The sequence below is a fragment of the Sciurus carolinensis genome, chromosome X (genome assembly GCF_902686445.1).
Source record: "Sciurus carolinensis chromosome X, mSciCar1.2, whole genome shotgun sequence".
Lineage (NCBI taxonomy): Eukaryota > Metazoa > Chordata > Mammalia > Rodentia > Sciuridae > Sciurus > Sciurus carolinensis.
The window spans coordinates 57,413,102-57,438,112 of NC_062232.1; the positions used below are offsets into that span (position 1 = coordinate 57,413,102).

The window sequence follows — 25,011 nt, forward strand, 5'->3', positions numbered from 1 at the left end:
TGTCCTTCTGAGACTCAGAAACCCCTGAGCCTGTTGGATGGGCAGACATCCTTTCCATCTCATGTGGATGAGTGTTTCTTCAGTGTCTTTAGTGTTTATTTATCCAGATGCTGATTTTAAAAGCCTCATTCATACCTTAAACGTTGTACTAAGCCTCTCTTTTTCATATTGTCCTTCCCCAAAATTTTACCTCTTAGTTACAATTCTCAAACCAAGAGTACATCTCAAGTATCATGTAGCTGCAATGAGAGCTCTGCTTCATGACTGTAGCTACTGTTTAATGCTGAGTAAAAAACATGCCTTAAAGGATAGCCTGAGTACTGTCATCAAAATAATCCCATGCTGGTTGAGGACCCTCAAACTGATGACAGTGTTTCCCAAGTTAAACATCCCAACTAAAACTTTTCTCCCTTACTTGGGTCTTTGAGAAACCTTTACAAAATCCCTGGCCTACATTGTGTTGACAAGATCCCTATTTGTTACTAAAATGTTTGATTTTTGGTACTAAACCTTCTAAACATAATTACAGGCTTAGTGAATTTTATGATTAGAAAGAAACTACCTCACATCAGTTTTATTTTATAAAAAGGACTTATTTCTGTAGTGATGGGCAGTCATTTAAAATCCCTAAATGAAAATGAAAACTCCTTAAATTAGATAATTTCTCAATAGTACAGGAGAAAACAAACATTTCTAGTTCTAGCAGTAGATAGGACTAGCTAGTGTTCCATTTGCCTCTTCAGCGCAGAAAGTTAGCTCTCTTCATTTCTTGGATTCTGAGAGCATTTGTAAATTGAAGATGTGGTGGATCTGCCTTACACTGGTTCAGCTTGGTAAGCGCAAGCTTGACTAAGAGGTTCTTGGATATGGTTTTTCTCCTTTAGGCAGTAAACCCTAAGTCAAACCCACTAAAACGGAAATTCACTAGAACTGCAGGACCTCACATAACAGAACATAGGATGCCAGTTCAAGTTGTTTACAGCTTTTGAAGCATCCTTATGCTTCTCTCTTACACACACACACACACATGCGCACACACCCGCACACACACACTTCCCCCCTCCCTCATCCCCGCACACACACTGATGCTTCCCAGCAAGGAAAAAGGTCAGAGAAGGTGAAAGTTGTCACAAAAGCCCACCTAGCACCAAGGACTTCAGGGAGATGGCTCAAGAAGTGATGGTCAAGGTAGTGCAGGAGGTTTGAAAACATCTAGGAAAAGGTAAGGCCTTAACATATAATTGCACAGAGTAGCAAGAAGAGTCAGAAGGGAAACCTGGGAGGAAGCAGCATATGTGAGGCAGCTGGTATCTGAGACACTGGAGAGGCAGAGAGGACGGCCACTGGTTCAAGCCAGTTACCACAGCCCAAAACACAACCCCCAAAGTCTCGAAGACCCTTGGTCAGGGCCACTGTATCAGCACCCTGTTCCACATAGTACAGCACCTAACCAGGGCAGGAGATCAGGCCTATTCTTACAGATGTTCAAGGAAAAGGAGTGTCCAACTTTCCTCAGTGATGTGATAGTTTGTGCACATGTGAGTGTTCAGATTTGGAAATGGACAAGGCGAAGAAAGATGATTAAGAATGGGAAGGTTCCCCTCTAAACTTCCAGAAGAAAGCACTCTGGCTAAAGCTCTTAGACTCTAACAATTTGGAAAGGTGAAAAATAAGACCATAAAAGAAGAAAAAACTATTATTTCTTTTCTGTGGTACTAGGTATTGGACTCAGGGGCACTTTACCACTGAGTTACATCCCCAGCCCTTTTTACTTTTAGAGACAGGATCTCACTAAGTTGCTTAGGGCCTCACTAAGTTACTGAGGCTGGCCTTGAACTTGTGATCCTCTGGCCTCAGCCTCCTGAGTCGCTGGGATTACAGGCATGCACCACTGCACCTGGCTAAAAGAAGAAAAACTCTAAGACCAAGGACTGAGATTAAGTAAGAAGAATAAGGGAGGATACCATTTCCAAGAAAGTAAATATTAAATGAGACTCTTTGGGGGAGGAATTAATAGGAAGCAGCTTCTCAGAGAGTTTGGAAGGGAGTGGTAATCAGAAATTTCAGACCAAGGAAAATCCAATATTTCTGACTTAAGATCAGTAATATGGTAAAACATTATTTTTATATATTGGTCCTCACTCCACTAAGGCAGTTGGTTGAATAAGGGATCTCCAATAAGTTTGGCCTACTATGTTGTGACAGGAAGAAAAAGAATGGTGTGTGTAGAGACAGGGCCAAGAAAATGCTAAATGCTGAACAACTTAGAACATAGTGTACTGAGAGGGATATTAAATGCAATTAAGAGAATAAGCATCTTAGCCTTGGCCTGTTGCTCACTTCTCAAACTCATTTTCTTGTTATGTTTCAGTACAAAATAATGGGTTATAAGTCACTAATTTATATGTTAAAAACATATAATGCACTGTAGGCCAATATAAAAGGTGCTTTAAAATGGCAATTCTCTTTGGAGAAAGGGATGAACCATGCCCTAGAATTGACCCTTAGTGGACTCCCTAGAAGCAACTGAAAGAGTATCCACTCCGAAGGACTCATGATAGCAAGTTCTGACAAAGAAATTGTTTCCAACAGTTTCAGGCTATCCTATTCCATTTTCACCCCATTCTCCAAAGCTGAACTGGTACTTAAAAAAACCTGGGACAACTGCTCCTATATTTATTTTTATAAAAACACATTGTGTTCATGGAACATTTTCTGTATTTCTTCTTTAATTGCCATCTTTTGATTACATAGAAAGCACTCCATTCCTGAAAGCCAGCAGGTGACTTTGAGGTCTGGAGTCTTGGGGATCACAATACTGGCTGAGTTGGTGATTCCAAGCCAAAATTCAGCTGAAAAACAGAACAAACAAAAACAAAAACAAAACAAAGACCAGTTCCTAGGAACCAACCACAGCATTTAGTACAAACAGCTAGCTATCAGAGTAGAGAAATAGAAGAAAGTGTTCCAGTTTGATTATTTTCCCTTTTGGATGGCAGCTGAAGGGCACGAGACATGTTTCATCTGGTGCCTTTCCACTAAGTAATTTTCCAGGGCTCATTGCACACAGAGCATCAAAGCCTAGGAATGGGCTTGAACTATCCTCCCAAACTGCTCCTCATCCACTCGTCCCCACAGACAGAAGAGACTGATGCTGAGAACACACACACTCAAGAACACAGGTTTGTTCATTTTACTACCTAGCTGTAAGTAGTAGAGCAGGCTGGTGAAAGGAATCATGGACTGGGAAGTGTATAAACTTATATATGTGATAGGCTTCCTTCCATTTCTCTCTGACTACTTTCAAATGTTGCTTCTCTGTTTGTGAATATATTTAGGTGGCAATGACTAGGTAGGTTCATATTTTGTTTAAATTTTTCCTTTTGAAACATCTTCCCTGTTTTATTAAGTCCCCCTTTTCCCCACCCACTTATTCTCCACCCTCCCACCCCAGCCTATATATTCACAAGTTAATAGGTTAGTAACAATATTAGTAAGAATAGTAACAACAACAACAACCAACAACATTAATAATATTAATCCCCTATATCTGTATAGCACTTTACGATCTACAAAGCGCTCTCACGTCCATTATCTCATCTGTGCCATAATGCATCAGTCATCAGCCTCATAGGCCTTCAACTGTGCAAGGAAAAGAGATCAAATGTTAGAAGTCAAGTGGTGAATAAAGGGGAAGAAAAGGCTAGTAGTGAGGGATGTTGGAGCTGTGAAATTTTTTTAAGAGGTGGAGGGGGAGGGCTGAATTAAAAATGATTTTAAAATTTATATAAAAAATTCACTTATGTTGAGTGTGCGGCATCAAATATTAGTTGTCCTCAGACTAAGTATATATGGCCCAAATCAGTTGTTTCCACAAATTGTTCAGCTTATCTGATATCATAAGGATTTAACGCATAGGAAGATAAGTTTGGTCAAACTGAGATGCCTTAACATTTTCTTTCAATGACATTGGCATTGCAAAATTAAACACTTAAAGAACACTAAAGCCATGATATGAGTGCACTTTTGACAAAACTGGAATAAAACATTTAGGAAACTACTTAAATAAAAGCAATCTATGTACTTCATTTATCATTAGTGTCGATTTTATAGCTATTTTATAATTTATCCCAGACTATTATAAAATATATAAAACTGAGATATAAAGTATCAGCAATATAACTTTGCACTTTAAATAATTTTCAGCTACAGATTTTGCTTTTAGAAAACAAACTTTCAAAGCAGCTGTTTTGTTTCCTTGTAAAAGGTTCTGTAAATGCATATACTCAGGTCCCTGATGGACTTTGCTGTTGTGACCTTCAGACTTTTCCAACATTTTAACTCTTAGACAATGGAACATACACATCTTTATTGTGCCTTGTTTAACTGTTCACGTTTCCACACAGGACATCAGAGTTCAAAACTTTAAAAGAATGTATGTATGTATGTATGTGTGTGTACGTATATATGCACACACACGTAAGTGTGCGTGTATATATATATATTAAAAATTCATTAATGAGCTTTAAACTGTGGGGTGAATCTGTGAAATGAGGTAAGGAAATTTGGCACATTTCAAACAGTATCCTTTAAGTTTTGGTAAATTGTGTAACACAACATATTTTTCCACTGTGATCTACAGGTGCTATCCACATAAGTGGGGGTGGTTAATAGCAAGAATCACTGGAATGTTTCTAGTAAATTAACAGGGACAAGCTCCCCCAAATATTCACAACCAAATGTTGATATAGAAGTAAAAATATGTACAGTACAGTCACTTGTTTGTAGTTTGGCACAATGTTTTCCATTTTTTCCTTGTGGGTAAATAGTGCAGAAACTACTTGTGCAACTGTATGACTTTTTAAGTCTTTTACATAGAACATCAGATTAAAGTTTGCTTTCAAAGACTTATTCCCACAATTTAAAATTCTTTTCTTTAAGCACTTACATGTCAACATACATACCACAAGGCATATTTTGAAAGAAATAAAACACAAACATCAAATGTCTTTCTGGAAAATGCGAGTCTCTTCTTCAAACACAGGTAAAACCCAAAATGCTGTTTCTGCTTTTAGGAGATTGTAGTCGGAATCCCTGCAGAAAAATCAGACAATTTATGCCATCTTAGTTAGTTTTAGTGTATGTCCCTCAAAGGGATCATACAACCTAAATTTGTTAACATCATACTAGAATCTGTATGATGCAGAAAAAGATACAGATAGCAGGGGGTACTAGAAAGCACTCCTAATTGTCACGTGTTGAGATTTTGTTTTCCAACTAATGCTCTTTTTGTTGAAATGATCTTGGCTTTTTGTCTACACGACTTTAATTCTGTTGTTCAAAATCTGTCTTACTGCAAAGCCCTTCCCTTTCCAAAATCATTCAAGAGCATGTTTTCATAATAGGTGAAAATTAATGCTGAATAGCAGAAGAAAAAAGTAGCCTTGTTAGAGCTTATCCCTAGCCAAGCCAGAACAAAATTGCCCAATGTTTTGGGTGGCTTAAAGGTATAGGGATTTTCATGCACGCTTTTCTTTTCTTTTTAATTTGAAAAAGGGAATAGGACAGTTTCTTTCATGCAAACTTTGCTTTCAAGAGGGGAAAAATTAGGAACTGAGGGCGGCTCGGCAGGTAGTAGGAAAGCTAAGGGTGCATCATCTCAGCCATTTTGGTGCAGTATTACCTCAGTTTTTCAAAAGAAGCTGTCCCAGCCTCATCCTTGTGGACCTGTTCTCGCTCCACACGCTTCCCCTTACACTTCTCATCTCTCAAGGCCTTGGAGCTGGATTTGTGACGATATAACTTTTTGTGTGTTGGTCCATTATTGCCTAAAGTGCTCATGCTACTATACTTTTTATCAAAGAAGGCAGAGCGAGAGTCCTCATTATAACCAGGCATGTCTGCACGAGCAGGATCACCTGTCGCTGCTTTCCCATTGCTTTTGCTCACACCCTTGATTGACCTGTGATTCTTAGTGGTTCCTGGGGACCCACTGTTGACCTTTTTCTTAGATTCCTGTGGTGTCCCAGCCAATATTTTGAGGGTTTTTAATTTTAGACTATTGGACTCAGGGGAGTAGAATGTGTTGGGGTCCCCATGGTGCTCCATGGGTTCCCAAAGGGGCTCTATGGAGGCCATCATGAATCTCTGGACATCTGCCATACCAGAGGCAATGTTGGACAAGATATAGGAAGGCTCCTGAAATTCCCGTTGGTCATCATCCAGGAGGCTATTGGTGTTAGTGCCCATACTCATGTTGCTCCAGCCTGGGCTGCTCTCCTTCCCCAAAACCCAATCTGCAGAAAGTCCCTTCTGACTTGGCATCTTCATAGAAGTGACAGGGCCCCCATGTTGGGTACAGTCAGCCAGTGTCTTCCCAGTGGAGGATATGCTATTAGTTTGACCTCCCCCACGGCCAATGCCCATTTGCATTTTCTCTCCATTGATGGCAGCCATGTATTTTACTTTCTTTGTTGACTTAGGGACCTGGCGAGAGGTTTTGCCAGGTGGCTTTTCAATCCCTTTGTTGTTGGTTTTAGTGGACTTTTTCCTGGTGTTTTTCTGAGAAGAGCTTTGGTTCATAGCTCCACTCTTGCTGGGTGAACTTTTCTTTCTTGATTTTGATACTTTGTTGTTGGTACTAATTTGACCTGATGGGTCATTAAATGTTGATAGGCAAGTGTTCTTTTGGAGCAGGCTGACAGAATCCTCATCATTGAACATATGGAACTGAAACTGATGGTTATTTAAAGTAAATCCATCATCTGCTTGGACTTGCTGTGAAAGGGTACTACAGTCCCACTTGATTTTCTCCATGTTGCCCAATGGTCCTGGGACACCATCTTGGAACCCTTTCAGCGTTCCTAGTGCCTTGATACTCTCACATCTGGTAATCTGAGGAGAAAGACTGGGGGTATCAGGTGGGGACATCTCTGAGAGGGAAGAGTGGCGGAACTTGTCAGGAGTGAAATTGGAGATATCCAGGAGGTCAGCAGACTCCTTTAGTGGTGCTATCTCATCAATGCTCTGCTGGATCACCAGCTTGGGGCTGCAGTGGGCCAGGAAGTCATCAGCAATATCATCATCACCATCCTTCTCACAGGACTTCAAACTTAAGGAGCAGTAATTGTTTGAGCCGACAGAGAGTGGGGCCATTGAATCAAAGCTGAAGAGCCGACCATCATCCATACTGACTGGGCCCTGCTGGAAAGGAAAGCAGATATCTCCATTATTAAAGTGACATAACTGATAAGAGTCATCTGATGGGAGCTGGGTGTCCTGCGCAGAAGCATATAGGACCTTGTTGCAACTACCACCACCACTACTGAGGCCAACTGGAGTGTATGTTGTAGGTGTGAGATTATTTTCCATTGACGCTACTTGGGATGCTTCAAATTCACTGGATTGGTTTGAGGTTATCTCCCTGGAGACTTCAGCCATGAATTCCTGGGAACCAGAAGTAGCTTTGTTGGGCCATACATTTTCATAGTTACTGGATTCCATTTTGAAGTTAAGAGATGACTGCTGCAGCTCAGAGTCAGAGGATGAGGAGAGCACACAGTCCTGGGCAGGGTGGAGAGGTGCAAATGATTTCTCTGTTGGAGTGAGACTGCCTTCATTTTGCTCAGGAGAATGGTGGGTGAAGTATGAGATATTAGTATTATTGGACAAGTCAGAAGCATCTAACAATGTCTGCAGATACCCTCCAGGGATAACAGGTATATTAGTGGCAACATTAGCAGATGATAGAGGCATTTCAGAAGAGCAGGTTGTTGGTAGGAAAGTGGAATTCTTAGCAGCCTTGGCCTCATGAAATTCAGACAGATGAGAACTGTTTGAAGTCCCAGGAATAACTTCATTTTTTAAATTAGCCTTGGAGGATTGATCTTCCAAGAGAGAGCTCATTTGAACAATTGGCTTGCTTTCTTGCCCAGCTTTGATTTTCTTGGATTTTAACCTAGCTTCACTTTTAAATTTGATTTTGTTGAGCACTTTCCTCTCTGGCCCCTTGAACTCTGTGTCTTGGGCTTTGACTTTCACTGAGTCAGGGCCTGTGATGTCATTTGCACAGCTGGCAGCAGCTAGAGGTGCCGACTTCAATGTACCTTTTAGGCCTCCATCTTCCTTGCGATTAGTTTGCCTCTGCTCATTGCAGAATGAAACCTGCTTATTACTTGCTGAAGTTTCCATGGATGGGATTCTTTGAATCCTGTGCCTGTTGCCAAGTTTAGATTTTCGTTTACGAGCAGGTGGCAGGAATGATACCTCAAAGCTACCTGGTTCAAAGCTTTGCTTTTGGCATAAGGGTGCCTTGATGGAGTCTATGTTGCTGTTTCTCTTTTTCTTCTTCTGCCAGAACGCTTTCAAAGGTGCCAGCTTGGCATATTTGTTGAGCTTATTCTCACTCAAATTCACTGTTGTCTCACTGGCATCCACCTTACCCAACTTCACCAGCATGTTCTTTTCACCTTTAAAGCGATTGATGATGATATATTTGATAATAACAGGGGGCTCCTTACGAGTTACTTTTCTTCTCTTTTTGGGACACCATTCATCATCATCTTCCTCTTTGGAACCACCTGGCAGCCATTCCTTCCTCTCATTTACTTTTTCACCCTCTAGTGAGTCAACATCATATAGGTAATCTTCACTGTATCTGACTTTTCTCTTGGCTCGTAACCCATAGTTTTGCTGGGAGGAGGAGTTGCCAGAATTAGTGTCCCGAGCCATATAGCGGCTACAGTCCTTGATCTCTCCCATGGCATCATATGAGACCTCAATGAAGGAACTCTCATCACTGTAATTCCCTGATGTTTCCAAGGAATTAGCAAGATGGCCCTGCTTTGGATTCTTAAATTGCCCTACATCGGTTCCATTGCATGGTTTATTTAAGGCAGGTTTTTCTTCATTATCTTTTCCATCTTTTTTCTCTACACCTTTGTCTTCATGTCCTTCCTCTTTGCCTTTCTTCTTGTCCAAGTTTTTATCTTCCTCCCCCCAGATGATGCTCACATCCGGAACCTTGAATTGGGAGAGATCACTGTTCTGTTTCAGGGTCCCACTCTTAGACTCCCGCTTGGGGCAGGTAGTAAAAACACTGGGAAAAAAGTTGAATTGTGCATCCTCCTGCATCAGAAGGGTGGTCTTGTCTCGAACATTGTCCTGAAAGGACTCATATCGAATTTTCAGGGAGCAGACATCACTGCCCAGTGTTGATTCGTCATCATCAAACATGTAGTTATCCACATCTTCTTCAGAGAACAGGTTGACAGATAGCTCATTCTTAGAACAAAGGTCAAGCAGTTCAATCTTACTCTCACTAATGAAAGTCTCAAAGTAACCCCAATCCTGATTGGAATTTGCAAGCAAAGCTTCTTCTGTATTGCACTTATCTAACAGTAATGCCTCATAATAACTTTTCTGAGCTGGATCTTCCAAGTCAATGTCTGGTTTCTCAGCTTCTCGTCTATCTCCTGCCCTTGATTTATGCAGGGGGAAGCCTAGGAGCTGGTCTGAAAGCAGCTGCTCTCCATATTTCATGTTTTCTCCAGCATTAATGCACTGAATCCCTATATCAGAGACTGCACATGTTTCATAATCCCTATTTAGATCACCGACTTTCAGACTGATCCCTGGCTCAGGATCTACTGCCTCCTTGGATTCCATGAAGCAGCCCAAGCAAGTCCGGCTTGGCTGCATGAGGCAGTCTCCATTCAGAGCTGACATGCCTGCAGGCTCCATTATAGCAAATGGAGCCTTCTCACACTCATTGGGCAGTGACCATGTGTTCAGGCCTTTTGCAACACCAGATGTCAGGGAGATGGCATTCACAGAAGCACTATTAGCAGCATGCTCAGGTGCTTCAATCAGGCCCAAAGGAGAGGGAGGGCTCTGCATACAGGGCTTCTTAGAAGGCAAAGGCAGGAGACCCCTAGGAAACATTAGGGTCTCTTTTTGTACCACTGGTACAGGCTGGATTGGTGCAGCAGCTTCTAGGGCTGCAAATGACTTCATTGCCACATCCTGGTTCTCCGCGTCTAGAGAAAAGGGAAAAAAATGACATGAATAAAGTTAAAGGTCTTAAACCAGATTCATCAACTTTCTTTCCTTTGATCAGTTTTTGGTACTTGATCTTATTATATAAGCTATGCCTCTATTTCTCTAGTTTTGGAAACCACAGCCAGAACATTCAAGAATAATCCTGACTTCATATTGAACATTCATGCAAGTGAAAAATAATATTTTTTAGCTCCAGCTTTTTCCTCAGAGAAAGTCAGAGCCCTCTTCAGAAATGGAGAAAGAATTGGACTGCTTGATTAATTGGAAAGCCAAGGCTTTCAGAGGGGATACTCTTAGTTTCAAGATATGAGACATAGGCCTGCCTTCAGAATCATATTCTGGAAGCACCTAGTGACTCTAGAAGTTCTGAATTTTACCTCAGTATATTTCTGATTAACTGGGAATTCTGAGGAGCTTCATTTGATAGACATAATTGGGAGGGCAAAGTGGTTATATCTGAAGCCTCACAGAGACCCTTCTAGACTAGTTAAAATTTTGGTGGACTAAAGTTTAGGATTAACATCAATCACAGAGGCATCCTGGACTCAAACTGTCCCAACTTTTTGGATACTGAAAATCCGTAGTAATAACAAAGGACTACCAGGAGAGAGATTGTATTCCATAATTAAATTCCCTTACCATTTTCTTTGACCCCATTAATCAGAGTGTTTTCTCCGTTGGCTGAGGCAGCAATAGTCTTATCTTGTTGGTTATCCATGAATGTAACCTCTTATTGTTTCATTCCAAGTCCAAATGCTGTCCAACCTGCACATTTTAAATATATGTATCAGTCATTAAACTAGTTTTATTCTGTATTTTACAGGCTGTTTTAGCTACACGGTTCTTAAAAGACTCACTGTGATTTACCTGTTTCCAAACTGTCTTCATTACTGCTATTTTTGTTTTTTAGTTTATGCCTACCATATAAGTCAATTTGGAAACCCATACTTCATTCATACATCCTAGGCCCTTCTATTCCCACTAGGCCACCATATTATTCAAAACTGAAATCTGAGGGAGCAGGCAAACTTATATCTTCCTCCAGTTAGTAAAAACATTTAACCTAATCATAGGTGTCCAATTAGAAAGGATGCAAAGCAGAGTCCAGGCTAACTTGAAATAAGGGGTATATGGATGTTAAGATTATTTTTATTTCTGTTTGCCTCATTTCCACTTCAGATGGTCAGAAAACTCTTCAGAAACAAACCAACTCATAATGCACTCAGATTTTCTCATTCTGTGCCTTAAAATTTGATTGCTAAGTTTGAAAGAGGTAGGGAATTTGAATTCCTTGGTTTCTCAATTTTAGGATCTTAACTAAGATTTTGACAAGTGTTCCTTCAAACCTGGAGCAAGATTTTAAAATGTAACAATGAATAAGATCTAGATTTTCTGAAAAGACCCCAGCATCATCTGATACTTTTCAGGAATAGTACACATATCTATCCTCTCATCTCCTGACCTTGTTGTAGGTATATACAAAATGATGGGAGATGAGGCCCCAGAGATAGAAGTATCTACAATGTGCCACTACAACATCACACATCCCTATTCATTCCAGCCCCCTGCCCCATCCCTAGACATTCTCTCCAGGTAAGTATTCATCCCTTTATTAAAAAGCACACACTGTTGACAGCCAAGCATCTATAACAAGAATTTGAATGGTATACTCATTTATCATAATACAGATGATCTCCAACTTATAATGGTTCAACTTATGACTTTTTGAATTTATGATGGTATGAAAGTGATATGAATTCAGTTGAAACTGTACTTTGAATTTTGAGCTTTTCCTGAGTGAGGGATAAGTGATATGATATTCTCTCATGATGGCAGGTAGGGGCAGTGAGCTATGGCTCTCAGTTAGTCATGCAATCATAAAGGTAAATGACCAACATTCTTAGTATATTGTATTGCCAACATCTTTTACATTGTACTGGTATTCAATAAATTATGTGAAATATTCAATAATTTATTATAAAAGTAGGCTATATTAAATGGTTTTTTCCAACTATTGGTTAGTAAGTGTTCTGAGTATGTTTAAGGTAAGGTAGGTCAAGCTATGATGTTTGGTAGGTTAGGTATATTAAATGTATTTTAAATTTAATGATATCTTCAACTTAAGATGGGTTCATCAGGACCTAACCCCATCATAAATCAAGGAGTATCTCTATGTACATATACTATAAAAGATGGATCCAGCATTGAGGGAACAAGAAGCAGTAACAGTTTTACACAATTCAATCCATATGATATTTACCTATCTGGGCCTATTTTTCAATAAAATAAGAAATCTCTATTAGACAATATCTCAGTCTTTAAAAATATAGGTGATTCTGTGTTTCTTTAACATTTATATATTAAAATTGCCAAACTTTCTCATTTTATGAGTCCTTGATGAGTAGCCAATAAACCGTGAGTGCCAGGGAAAAGAGAAAGAAATGCTTACTTGTATTTTCAACAGAAACAAGGGCTGAAGAATTTTAAATGATGAAGAGGAGTGGATAGCAATGTTGAAGTCCCAAGTCCTTGTCAAGGAGGACTAATTTGTGATGAGACAAAGTGAACAGTTTGAATGGCTGCCTCTGCTTCAGAAAGGACCCCGTGGGTCAGATGAAATCATACTGCCATAATGGATTGCAATGTGCATCTTTCTTTTTAAAGAACTTGATAGAACTTCAGGCACCATTTTATTTCTCTTTAATCTCTCCACTAATCGCATTTTGGCAGGGACTTGATAGGGGTCATATTATTTGTATATTTCAATATTTTAATGTTGTCTTGTCTCTGATATATATAGTTAATTTTGAGGAAGTCCACTTTTATCACCAGGAAGACTAAGGGAACAGAAAGACAATGATAGATAAGGTCATAAAAATCATGACAGACCTGTGAAAGGAACCCACGTCTCCTGACCAAGAGATGGTTAATTTTCCTTTTCTCCTCCTCCTCCTCCTCTGTTAATGGGGATGAACCCCTGTGGAACTTCTAACCTACATCCTCAGCTTTTTAAATTTCATTTTTGAGACAGAGCCTTGCTAAGTTGCTGAGGCTAGCCTTGAACTTGTGAAGCTACTGTCTCAGCCTCCCAAGTTGCTGGGATTACAGGCATGTACCACCATGCCAAGAAGGTATATTTTCTTAAAACACTAAATTACTTCTACATAATTCTTACCATTCCCAATTCCTGCCTGAAACAAGGTTACAGAAATACAGATTTCTACATGTTAATGTCCTGTGCTTCCATACTTTTCAGGTAATAAAATTATGAATAGCTGCCTCAGAGAAGTATTGATTATTAGTAAAAATTAATGTGCTATGAAATATATAAAGAAGAAATATATTTAAGTATCAACAATTATCCATTCTTGTCAGACAGTACAAGAACACTATGTCAGGAGACATATTAGTGCCACTATAACTTTAGGATGTTATTTCCCTATGGACATAAATTCTCTCTAATGGTAAAATCTGACCTGGGACTTAGGATTTATGTCTTCGAAGTAAAAGAAATTTTATTGGGTTCAGAGGGAAAATGTACTTTGGCAAGAGATAAAGAAGAGGTAGAATTGGGTGCAGAAGCTTGATGAGTTGGGAAGGGGAGAGAAGGTAATGAATGCTCTCTAGATAATAGGTTGGATACAGTTACAGAAGATATTTCATTTTGGATGTAATTATTTAGATCTGAAATGACCCCTGAAAGCTCGTGTGTTGAAGGTTTGATCCCCAAGACAGCAGTGTTCAGAGGTGGACCTTTTGGAAGGTGATTGAATCATAAGAGCTCTGACTTCATCAATGGATTAATCTATTGATGAATTCATAATTTAATGGTCTGTTAGGAGGTGGCAAAAACTTTAGGAGGTGGGGTCTAGTTGGAGGAAGTAGATCACTGGGAGTGTACCTTAGAGGGTATTCTTTTCCCTAGAATATCTCTTACTCTCCCTTTCTTTCTCCCTCCCTACCTCCCATTCCCAGCTGCCATGAGGTGAGCAGTTTTATTGTACCACAAGTTCCTGCCATGATGTTCTGCCTCATCACAAGCCCACAGCAATGGGGCCAAGCAACTATGGACAGAAACCTATGGAACCATGAACCAAAATAAATCTTTGCTCCTTTAAGTTGTTTTCCTCAGGTATTTTGTCATAGCAATGGAAAGTCAACTAATACAGATGTATAATTATCTTGTAAGGTTAATTCTACTAGGCTCCTATTCTTTCAAAATGGAAAACTGACTATTATAGGTACTAACATAATGATTATCAATAATTTGGGGTTTGTGCTCCAGAATTAGGATAAACCCTGAGAAGACAATCCTTAAGTTCTTTCCTATGACTTTTCAAATTTCCACTCTAAAAGAGACAACTAAAGGTATATATTTTACTACATTTTAATTTATTTAGAACTTTATTGCTTATAAAATGATTTTGAAAGGGGATTGATTGTAATTTCTTTCTTTCTTTTTTCTTTTTGGTATCAGGGATTGAATCCAGGGACACTTAATCACTAAGCCACATCCCCAGCACAGTCTATATTTTTTATTTTGAGACAGGGTCTCACTAAGTTGTTCAGGGTCTTGCTATGTTGCTGAGGCTAGCTTTGAACCTGTGATCCTCCTGCCTCAGCTTCCCAAGCCATTGAGATTACAGGCATGTGAGACTGCGCCTGGCAGTAATTTCTTATAGTTACAATATAAACAACTCTGGGTTTGCTTTAGGTTTTCCCCAAAGATTAACATTTTAGGACAGCAAATTTGGTGGGGTTTTTAGAATCTATTTTGAGCTAAAATTGATTAGCACTTTTGGAAGAACATATGACAAATTGCTTGACTGATCATAGTAAATCACACTGTGTAATGGCATTAAAATAACATGAGCATGGAACAGGTATTTTGGAGCGGGGAAATAATTAAAGCAGAAAAGAAAGCCCTCCTGCCTGCCCTTCCCCTCAGCTGAGGAATGCTTATAGATCCTATCCCATTAGGCTACTAAGCTCTTCCCCAGAAGCCATGAAGTCTCAAGGTTTAGGTAATCTGCACCAGCATTTATGTGTGTGTGTGTGGGGGGGAGGGGGCTGTCCCTGGCTTTTACTAACAGGGAAAAAAAGTAAAAAGCAGAAAGTAAATCATGTTTTTGCTTTTAGGGTTTGAGTAGTGACAGTCAATTCAACACAATTACTAGGTAGTACCACTCATAGAATTAGTATGAGGCACTACAGTGGAAAAGACAGGTGAATGAGCCTTGAGCCTTGTTTGTTATGGTTTGGATCTTAAATGTCCTCCAAAGGTTAACTAAAAGCTTGGTACCCAGCTGATTGGAGGTGGTGGAAACATTAGCAGGTGGGGCCTATTTGGAGGAGGCAGGTCACTGCGGGTGTGCCTTTGTGGGGTTTATTTTTGTCCCTGGCCCATCTTTTGCTCCCTCTCCACTTCCTAACCCCCATAAGGTGAGCATCTTTGTTCTATCACACCCTCCTGCCATAATGCTCCAACTCACCACAGGCTCAAAATGAATGAAGTTAAGTGATTATGGACTGAAACCTCTGAATCCATGAGCCAAAATAAATCTCTCCTCCTGTAAGTTAATTTTTCTCAGGTATTTTGTTACAGCAATAAGTAGCTGATTAATACACTGTTCTCACAGTGCTCAGAGTCTAGTGGGGAAAATAAGTCATAGATAAATTTTAATGTAGTTGTAATATACTGAAAGAGAGGCAGGAAGTTTCTTTGAGAGTCCCAAATGATCAGCAATTATTCCATTTATAAAGAGGAGTGAGATCATGGAGGGCTTCACTAGAAACAGCAGCATCTGAGATGAAGATCCTTGAAGGATGATCTTTCAGAAAATGTGGATAAGGAAATAGAGTGGAGAGAAAGGCATTCTGGGTTAAAGGACCTTTGTAAAGTGCCATGAGTCTCCTCTTTACTTCAGTCTATCTTCTAAGCAACTGCTATAAAATCATAGGCCTGATGAACAGCCTTAATATTTTCTGTTTAACCTCACATACAATACTCTTTTCAATCTTCAGCTTCTTAAGTTGTATTCTTTTCTTTCTGTTTGTCTTCTTCTATACTCCTTAATATTCTAATACTCTCCACTTTTTTAATATGTGATATCATTTTTTTGTTTCCAGGTATCTTGTATTGATATTCTGACAGGAATGCCTTTCCACTTCCTCTATTCTTTCTCTTCCGTTTTTTTACCTACCTATCTTCTCTACTCAATTTTTCTTTGACACTTTTCTTGACTCTTACCACTCCAAACAAAATTAGTCTCGGTCCATCTATGGGCTCTCAAAGAACTTTGATCCCCTCTGTGTTTATCCATTACTTTTTTTTTTTTCGGTGCTGGGGATTGAACCCAGGGCCTTAGTGCTTGCCAGGCAAGCACTCTACCAACTGAGCTATCTCCCCAGCCCTAGCCATTATTTCTTTATGTCTGATACCTCCCAAAGACTAAATGGCCCTGCTCAACTCCAAAGAGCCTAGCTTAGAATATGGTATGCACTCTGTAAATGTCCATTTAAAATGATGTTGGAGGAAAAAATGGGGGAGAACTCAGGAAACAGTTAAGAATTTTGCTGAAATAGGTACACTTAAGAAAATATGGCTGAAAAGATAAATTGAAGCTACATTGTGGAGGTCAATTAAACTGTAATTCAGGAAGACACTAAAACGTTTAGACTAGTGGAGAACATTAGGACCAATGAGAACGGGGGAGACAAAAGTAGTGAGATAGGATAGGAGATAATGTTCAGGTGTGAGATATTAAGATGATCAAAATTAGGGAGGAGGAAATAGAAAGGAAAAGAAGATGATAGATTTAAGTAGAACTGTAGATATGTGTTGTAGAGACCTGGAAAATAATTTAGATATGACAGACAAGGGAGCAATACTCAGTATATAGAGAGAAGAGATATGTAAAGGAATTAATAGATGGTTGTGAAGGAAGCATTACAGGTGGTTGGGTTCCAGGACAGAGTAACTTTGGAAATATCTATGGCAGAATATTTATGGGAATAAAGCAAGTTGAATGAATATAAATCTAATTGTTAGGTTCTATATGGCAATAAAGCTAAACTAGGGCCTTAGATGTCACACCTGAAAAGGAGCAAGGGATCAACAAGCTGTTACAGATGGGGATCTAATGTTTGGTTAGCAATGCAATGAAGCAAGGAGATGTTGTAGCAAACAGGCCCATGGAAGATTTTCCAGGCTAGTCCAACTAGTTTTGTCTAAACTTATTCTTCCTAGACCAGTTCCAGTAAGCAGAAAGGAGTACAGAATTAGTAACAGTACAGTGCACATTCTTATATATAATTCTGCTTGGTTAATTCCATTTTATGGTACCTACTAGTATTCCAAGACCCTAGGTTAGAAATAAGTACTTAAATAATACTTTTTTGTGGAACACTGGTGATTGAACCCAGGGGCATTTTACCACTGAGTCACATCCCCAGTTCTTTTTACTTTTTACTTTGAGACGGGGTCTCATTAAGTTGCTCACCAAGTTGCTGAGGCTGGCTTCGAACTTAAATCCTTCTGCCTCAGCCTCCTGAGTCGCCAGAATTACAGGTGTGTACCACCACACCCAGCTTAAATAATGATTTTAAGTACAGAAAAAATGTTTAAATATGCAGCCATACAATTTTAAAATACATTAAGGTTGAGGAGGACATCAAAAAGTGATGATCACAGAGAAACTCCAAAGAATTCTATATATCTCAAAAGTATAGTATGAATCTAATTTCATCTTTAATGATAAACATTCTAAAATTCAAAAGATATGCACAAAAACTCATATAGAAGAGGTGATACTGAGAAAAAAACAACACAAGCACTAATTAGCTGAGTGTCCTCAGACAAGTTTTTCCCCCCCTCTGTTCCCAGTTTTCCCCTCTGCATTGCTGGGGACTGAACTCATTTCCTTGTGTATGCTAGGCAACTGCTCTATCACTGAGCTAAACCCTAGACATGGTACAAAATTTTATTAGTTATACAATAGGGTAGATGAACTAGATTAGCCTCTTCTATATATGAATAATCTACACAATTCATTTAATTTTCATTTTTTCCATTTTTAAAACTTGGAATTAATTACATGTATAAGAAAAAATTGACACATATAAAGAGTTGATTTAAGTTTTCTGTGATACTGAGATAAGTCTAAGATACACACCCTTTCTATCCATTCTTTACTTCCTTCTATCTCGTGTCTCTTTCTGTATCCCTTCATTTTTTTAACATATTCATACCTCTATTCTGTCAAAGGCAGAAAGTAGGGTGCTGCTGCTGGTGACAGGGCTCTGTATGTTCCAACTGCCTTTAGTTTTGGTAGCCACCAATGTGATGATCTCTTTGCCATCGGAATCTTAGGCAGAAATCAGAGTGACAGCATTTTTGTTCTAGCTTAGTGGCTCAACATTTGGGTCTCCCTTCCTCCTTATTTCTCTCTTTCCCTACCATTCTTATAAGCACCACCTTGTGGCATCACTCTAAAGAGATTTTTAAGAAGAGCAGTTTCATAAGACCATAAACCAATGAAAGAGTACATTAAAATGCATTGTCTATGTTAAAGCACTATCAAATGCTAGAAAACACAATATTTGATAAGATCTGAATTAGTAACAGAAAGAACAAACAGAGGTACTTATGGAATCAATTCAGGAATAGCCAGCCTCCCCATAAGTCTTAACTTATAAACATTTAAGCATAGGCAGCTCAACTTTACAGGCACATCTGAAAGACCCTTTGCCTTTGCAAAATAATTTTATTTTTAGGATTTCTGTCTGTTCTCTCTCTCAAGTCCTAGGAATGGTAGTGCTGTTCAATCACTTTCAGATTTTTTCTGAAGGAAGTCCCTTTCTTCATGACTCTAGATCCACATGGGCAGTATAACGGCACATCTGGCACAAAGAGACAACCTGGAATGCCCCTATTGGTATGTGCAAGATGATGAGTCCTTGGAAGGACTATGTAATTGTCACTTGGCACTTTATGAGAATAAGTTTATACTAGAACTGTGTCCTAACCACAGACTGCCTTTGTTGCCAGGCAGCACTGAGTTACATTTAATGTTTGAATTCAATAACTTTAGGCTGAATTATCTTTTGACTTTCTCCATATGGTTCTAATCTCTTTTCTTATTACTAATCTATCCTGTTAATTGCATTTTTAAAATGTTATTAAAATCTTTCCAGAAATATAATCACTGAACCACAGGGCTGGAAGGATCTTGGAAGACAGTATAATCCCAAATTCCCCATTTTACAAGCAGGGTAATCAAGTCCCTGAAAGGGGATACTACTTGCCAATATCACACAGTGTGCTGGTAACATTTATACATATTTGGATGTGTGTTACCTTCTGGTCTAGAAATATTCCCAGTGGTACCAAGTGAAATACGTTGTAAATAAAAATCACCACTAATCAGAGAGCTAACATTTTTTGTTTGGAGGAATGTTGTCACAGATAAGAAAGCTTCTCTTGCTTATCCCAAGACAGGAAGTGGAAGGAGTGGGAGAAAAACCCAAATCCATCTGGGAAGGAGGCACTGCTCTTCTACCCTCTGGATTCTAGAGCTCTGGGTTGTCACCCCAAGGCATACCCATCTATGCACCACCTTTCTCTACTACAAATACACACACACACACACACACACACACACACATTTGAGTACACTCAAAAAATATTGTTGCCTTTTATCTTCCATTGTGGAAGCAGGATGCTGTACAAAGGACCAGAAGTTGGAAGATGAGCAGAGCTTGGAATTCTTTTTATCTCAAAGTACTAAAATGAATTCAGCTATTTAATAATGCTCAGTTAAAACACCATTTGAACATTTTTGGAGGAAGTAGAGGGACCAGGGATACCAAGACAAGTTAAACATATTTTTTTTTGAAAAGGAGTGTTCGTCATAGTAGTTCTTTTATTTTTTCTTCTTTTGTGGTGCCAACAGGAGTTAACTCAGGACCCTGTGCATGCTAGGCAAGTGCTCTGCCACTGAGCTATACCTTCAGCATAGATCAGCTCTTTTTAGGTAAGTAGACAAGAATCATCTACAAATAGTTCCAAGTAAACTGAAGACAGTGCATAACCTAATACAAAACATCTCATGAGCAAAAGTATTACAACTATCCTGGCTCAGCAATCAATCTTGATCTTACTGTAGGACCAACATGTGCTGAGCTAGTTATTACAGCTAACTGGGAACCTCAGTTTTGCCATTCATAAAATCTGTCTTTTTTCTTAATTTTAGAGATAGATTCAACATCTTCCAAGCATGTGTATTTTAAATAGGGGTACTCTCCCTATATTCTAAGTCGTGAAGAACAGTACAGTTCAACATTGACGAAGATCTGTGTATCTCAGGCTTTGTTGAGTGCCCCACTTCTTTACCTCTTTTGGCTATATGGAAACCAAGTAAAAATAGCTTGCTGGAAGTCTGGGACTATCACATGAGTGTGGACATATGTTAAGTTTTTCCACATTTATTAAATATCTGTTTTATATGATAGACTATGCCATGAGGCAAACAGAAGTGAGAAACACAAGCTCTGTCCTTATGGCACTTATAGCCTTGGAAAGGTAGGAGTGTACTTGGCAAAGCAGGTGTCCCTCTTTGGGATGAATCTTAGTTTGGCTCAAATATTTATTTCTATATTTTGATTTTACTTTCAAATTATTCTAGTAGTCTTGTCAATCCTCAGGGAAGGTCTTCCACATAAAGGTCCAACTTGGACTTTCATCAAGGAAAAAAATTCCTTTGGTCCATATGCCCAGGTCCCAGAGAAAAATGAATTTATCTCTGATCAGGCCACGAAGACAAGTGCAATTTTCAACTTAGCTCTGGTCTTGCTCTCCTGAAGTATGCAGATGCTAGGCAATCCATACCAAGTGGTGACAATACTGTTTCACATTCTTCACCACTGTTATCACACTCCTTTTGCATATACACTTGTAGAACTGTCCTCTAGTCACTCTCAAACTGATAAGCTGGTAGGTGCCTGTACATTTTCACAGCCAGGAGACCTATCACTGCCAACAGAGGACCCAGGCATCCTCCACCTGTAAGAAGATTCCATCAAGGTATTTCTAGGTTTACTAGCTACTTATATATGGATAAAACACTTTAAGATGAGTTTATCTATAAAATACTTTTACAACTTATAATTTTTATTCAACCCAGGAAAGGAGAATTTCAATAACCCCACAAAAGCACCAGGAACTGGATGACATATACTGTAAGTCCATCTCTCTCTCATCCCCATTGGAAGACTTTTTAACTGATATTCCTTCAATTTTCTTTTTTAAAATTTTTTACAGACTGAATTTTGATTCATTGTGCACAAATGGGGTCCATCATTTTGTTTCTATGGTTGTGCATGATGTAGATTTCTTATGGATATACACAGCAGTTGTGTTCATCCAGACAAACTCAGACATGCATGGAAATCAATTTCAGTTCATTATTGCTTTCCCTCCTGTCCTCCCATTACCCTTCTCCTTCCTTTACTCTACTAGACTTTTTTTCACTCATCCATTAATTTATATTTGATTGGTTCTTTATATAATCTTATCCTTCCTTCCCCCTTTCCTTTATTTTACTCTAGCTTCTGCATACTAGTCATACGAGTCATACTAGTCACATTTCAAGTGCTCAGTAATCACATGTGGCTAGTGGTTACCACAATGGATAGAAGGGATACAGAACATTTTCATTATCACAAAAAGGTCTAATAGATGGCACTATTATTCTTACTCCATAATCATCTAGTTACTTTCTCTATTTGTACAGGCTTGCCTAGTGTTTTATTTATCTTATTAGTCTCAGATGAAAAGGGTTGATGTCAACACATTCTTGAATTCATCAGTGATCCAACAAAGCTTTTCTCTTTCCATTATTCATTTATTCTTGTTTATTTCTATACTCTTCCATAGGTAACCATTCTAATGTGGTAAATGTATACCTTTGTATGAGTTCATTTAAAAGGTTTATTGTTATGTGTGCATATTTAAAGTTTATATGTAAGTGGTGTCATGCTATAGATCTCATTCTTTTAATTTTTATTACAAACCATATTTTAAAGACTCATTCACACTTCCATGTATATATCTAATTTGTTGGTTTTATTGGCTGCATAATGCCCAATGTTATGTACCTACCACATTTTACCTATTTACTTTCATTATGGTAGACACCAGAACACCTGGTCCAGCACTTTATAGAACTCATCATAGAAGTTCCTAGCTTCATAGAAAATCTTCAAAGAAAATCCTAGCTGAAAGTATCTGTTGAGTATGTGACCTCATTTTTAATTGCAGGTATCATAACTCCCTGGAATATAGACCATTGTCCTGACCTTTTTAGTATTGTAACTTACTGTTATTACTCTTGGATTATTACTGATCATTTCCATTTTTTGCTTGGCACTGGTCTAATATGAGGTTTATATCCTATTTTTAATTTCAAAAATTGATTTTCCATTGGTCTTCAGGTTAGCTCTGATTCCCTGGACTTAGGTTTATATGTTCAGGAAGTCCCTCTTTTGTTTATTTCAGACTCTTCCTACATCTTTTCTTTGCCTTGCTGCCATTCAAGACTCAGTGTGACAAGAAGTTTTCTGGCTAAAGTTTTTACTGAGCAGTGAGGGTTAGGAACCTAATGGAGTCAGAGTTGTTACACTGACAGTTTGAGATGTCCAGAACCTAATGGGAGGTTTCATGTTCTCTGTTAGCTTGACACACCAGGGAAATAACCTTTTAATCCAGTGCAGCATATTTCATTTATTGTAGTGTTATCCAGTTCAAAGATGTTATGAAAAACATCACCAGAGAGATTTAAGATTTCAAAAACATCCTGAGTTTGAACTTAATTCAACTACTCCAGAAGGCTAAAACAATGGAAGATGACCTTTTAGGCACTTCATATGCCAGGCACTGTTGGGCCAAATAATGTCATGCGAAATTAGGATGTTTGTCTCCTTTGGGAAAAGCAGGTAGGTGGGAAGGAGGGGTTGAGGTTATGGGTTTTAATTAAAATCATCTGTCAGTACTAATAATCTAGCATTAAAATTAATAATCTACAAGATACAAAGAAGGAACTGAACAGAGGACACATGATGTCATTAAGGTGGCAGAAATGGAATGAATGTATGTTCTAATCAACTTTGATAAGCAGTATAGACAAATTGGAACACAATGAGAGTCCGGAATAAGAGGACTCAAAACTGATTTTTAGGTCAGGGGAGAAAAATTCAAGAAATGTGTTTTCTGTCTTCAAATACACCAATAACAAAAGAGTGTTTAGACATATTTAATTAGACCACAATGAGAAGTAATTGAGGGAGGAAGACTGTAGATCAACATATGGATCAATGGAAATGTCTGAAGATGAAATGGGTGCTGTGGGAGTATAGATAAGAAAAAAGTGAATTCTCTTTTATTGGACGTATTCAAGAAGAGGATGGGCAACAATTTGGCAATATTAAAGAACAGATTTAAGCAGTGGATAGAGGAGCTGAACTGAATGACTTTATGTGACAGGAAGAGAATCAGCTGTATGAACCTAAAACAAATTCAATGAGATTTTTAAAAGACATAAAATAAAATACAACAAAGCTAATAAAATTGGGTCCTACTCAAGCTACTCAGCCATATGTATGAGAAAGGAATAACAGAAGATATTCCCACACTCTTACACTGAATACAGCCTTGGCTATGAGCCCAAAGCAACAAGGAGCATGGCCTCTCTTCCCAGGGACTCATGCCATGTTTGGGGCATGCTTTTATAAAGGGCAAGGGGCTTTGGGCACTGGAGCAATACTTCAGGTTCAAAAAATCTTAAAGACTCAATGTTTAAATTTTTAAAAAATTTTCAGTCAAAATCATGATAGTTTTTCCAAGACAATGGAAAACTGGCCTAGGTAGATGAAGGTTTTTGCCTTTGGTGTCTTGGTCCCACTTTCCCCCATCTTAAAAAGTGTATTTTCCAGGAAGATTCTACCACATTTCTTCAGGGCTGTGTGCAGAGTTTGAAAGCCAGAGGAAGTGACACTCCACCTGTCTGGATTTTATTGCCTGCTGTACTCTTCAATTTCCCTTGTAGCCCAGACTCGATTACAATCAAGGTTTGCAGAAGGCAAACAACATGCAGTGAACCTGCCACAGTGCCAATTAAGTGCAAACATACTCTGCAAATTTAAATTAAAATCAAATGCCAACTCTATGAAAAGAAACTAAAAGCTTCCCCAGAAATTATGAAGAAATAAAGGCAGAGAGTATAAAGAAAAGAACTTGCTTTCGGTTTAGCAATGCAGCCTTAGCCCCGTAACATAACATTCTATCATCTCTCACATCTGCATACTCAATACCTTTACCAAATTGTTTATGTTCCAGCACATTTATAATCAGGATGTCTTAAACTTGATTTCATAAATTGTATTTGATGACACAAGGCTGCTTTATGTTTCCAAGACAACAAATGCACTTTGTCCCAGTCACCAGTAAATCATGACTATTTACAATCTTCAGGTCTGTGGAGGGTTGTGAAAATCAAGAAATTCAAACCAACTTTAGGGTTACAATCCCAAACTAGCTACCTACCTGCTACTCTTATACATTCCTTTTAATGCCTAGTATAGAGTTTAGTAAATATGTTTCATTTTTTTCTCCTTCTCTCTCTATAACTATTTTAGTTCTAAAGACTGGTGGTACACAATAATAGTGATAAATAATAGCAATAGCTAATAAGTAGTGTCTTCTTTTGGAGATAGGGTAGAGAAAGAAATTAGTATTGAATGATGTCAGTAGACTGGCTTCTAGTCTCACTTATGCCACTTAGTAGTTACATGATGCTGGATACATCATTTAAACTCTCCAAGCTACACTTTCCTCATATGTCAAGTAAAAAAAACCAGTTACCTCAAAGGGTTACTGTGAGAGTTAAATTATATATA

At 38.6% G+C, this 25,011-nt stretch overlaps 1 protein-coding gene across 1 annotated transcript in view; it reads right to left on the reverse strand.

Moving 5' to 3' along the window:
* Positions 1–4,184: 4,184 nt before the first annotated feature.
* Nexmif (neurite extension and migration factor) overlaps positions 4,185–25,011 on the reverse strand; it is a 129,512-nt gene continuing 108,685 nt past the window's right edge. Inside the window, exons 2-4 of the mRNA XM_047536802.1 lie at positions 10,699–10,824; positions 5,684–10,037; positions 4,185–5,094 (exon numbers count right to left, since the gene is read on the reverse strand). Coding sequence (XP_047392758.1) covers positions 5,001–5,094; positions 5,684–10,037; positions 10,699–10,777 — 4,527 coding nt within the window. The 5' untranslated portion in view covers positions 10,778–10,824 and the 3' untranslated portion in view covers positions 4,185–5,000. The remainder of the gene's footprint in view (positions 5,095–5,683; positions 10,038–10,698; positions 10,825–25,011) is intronic.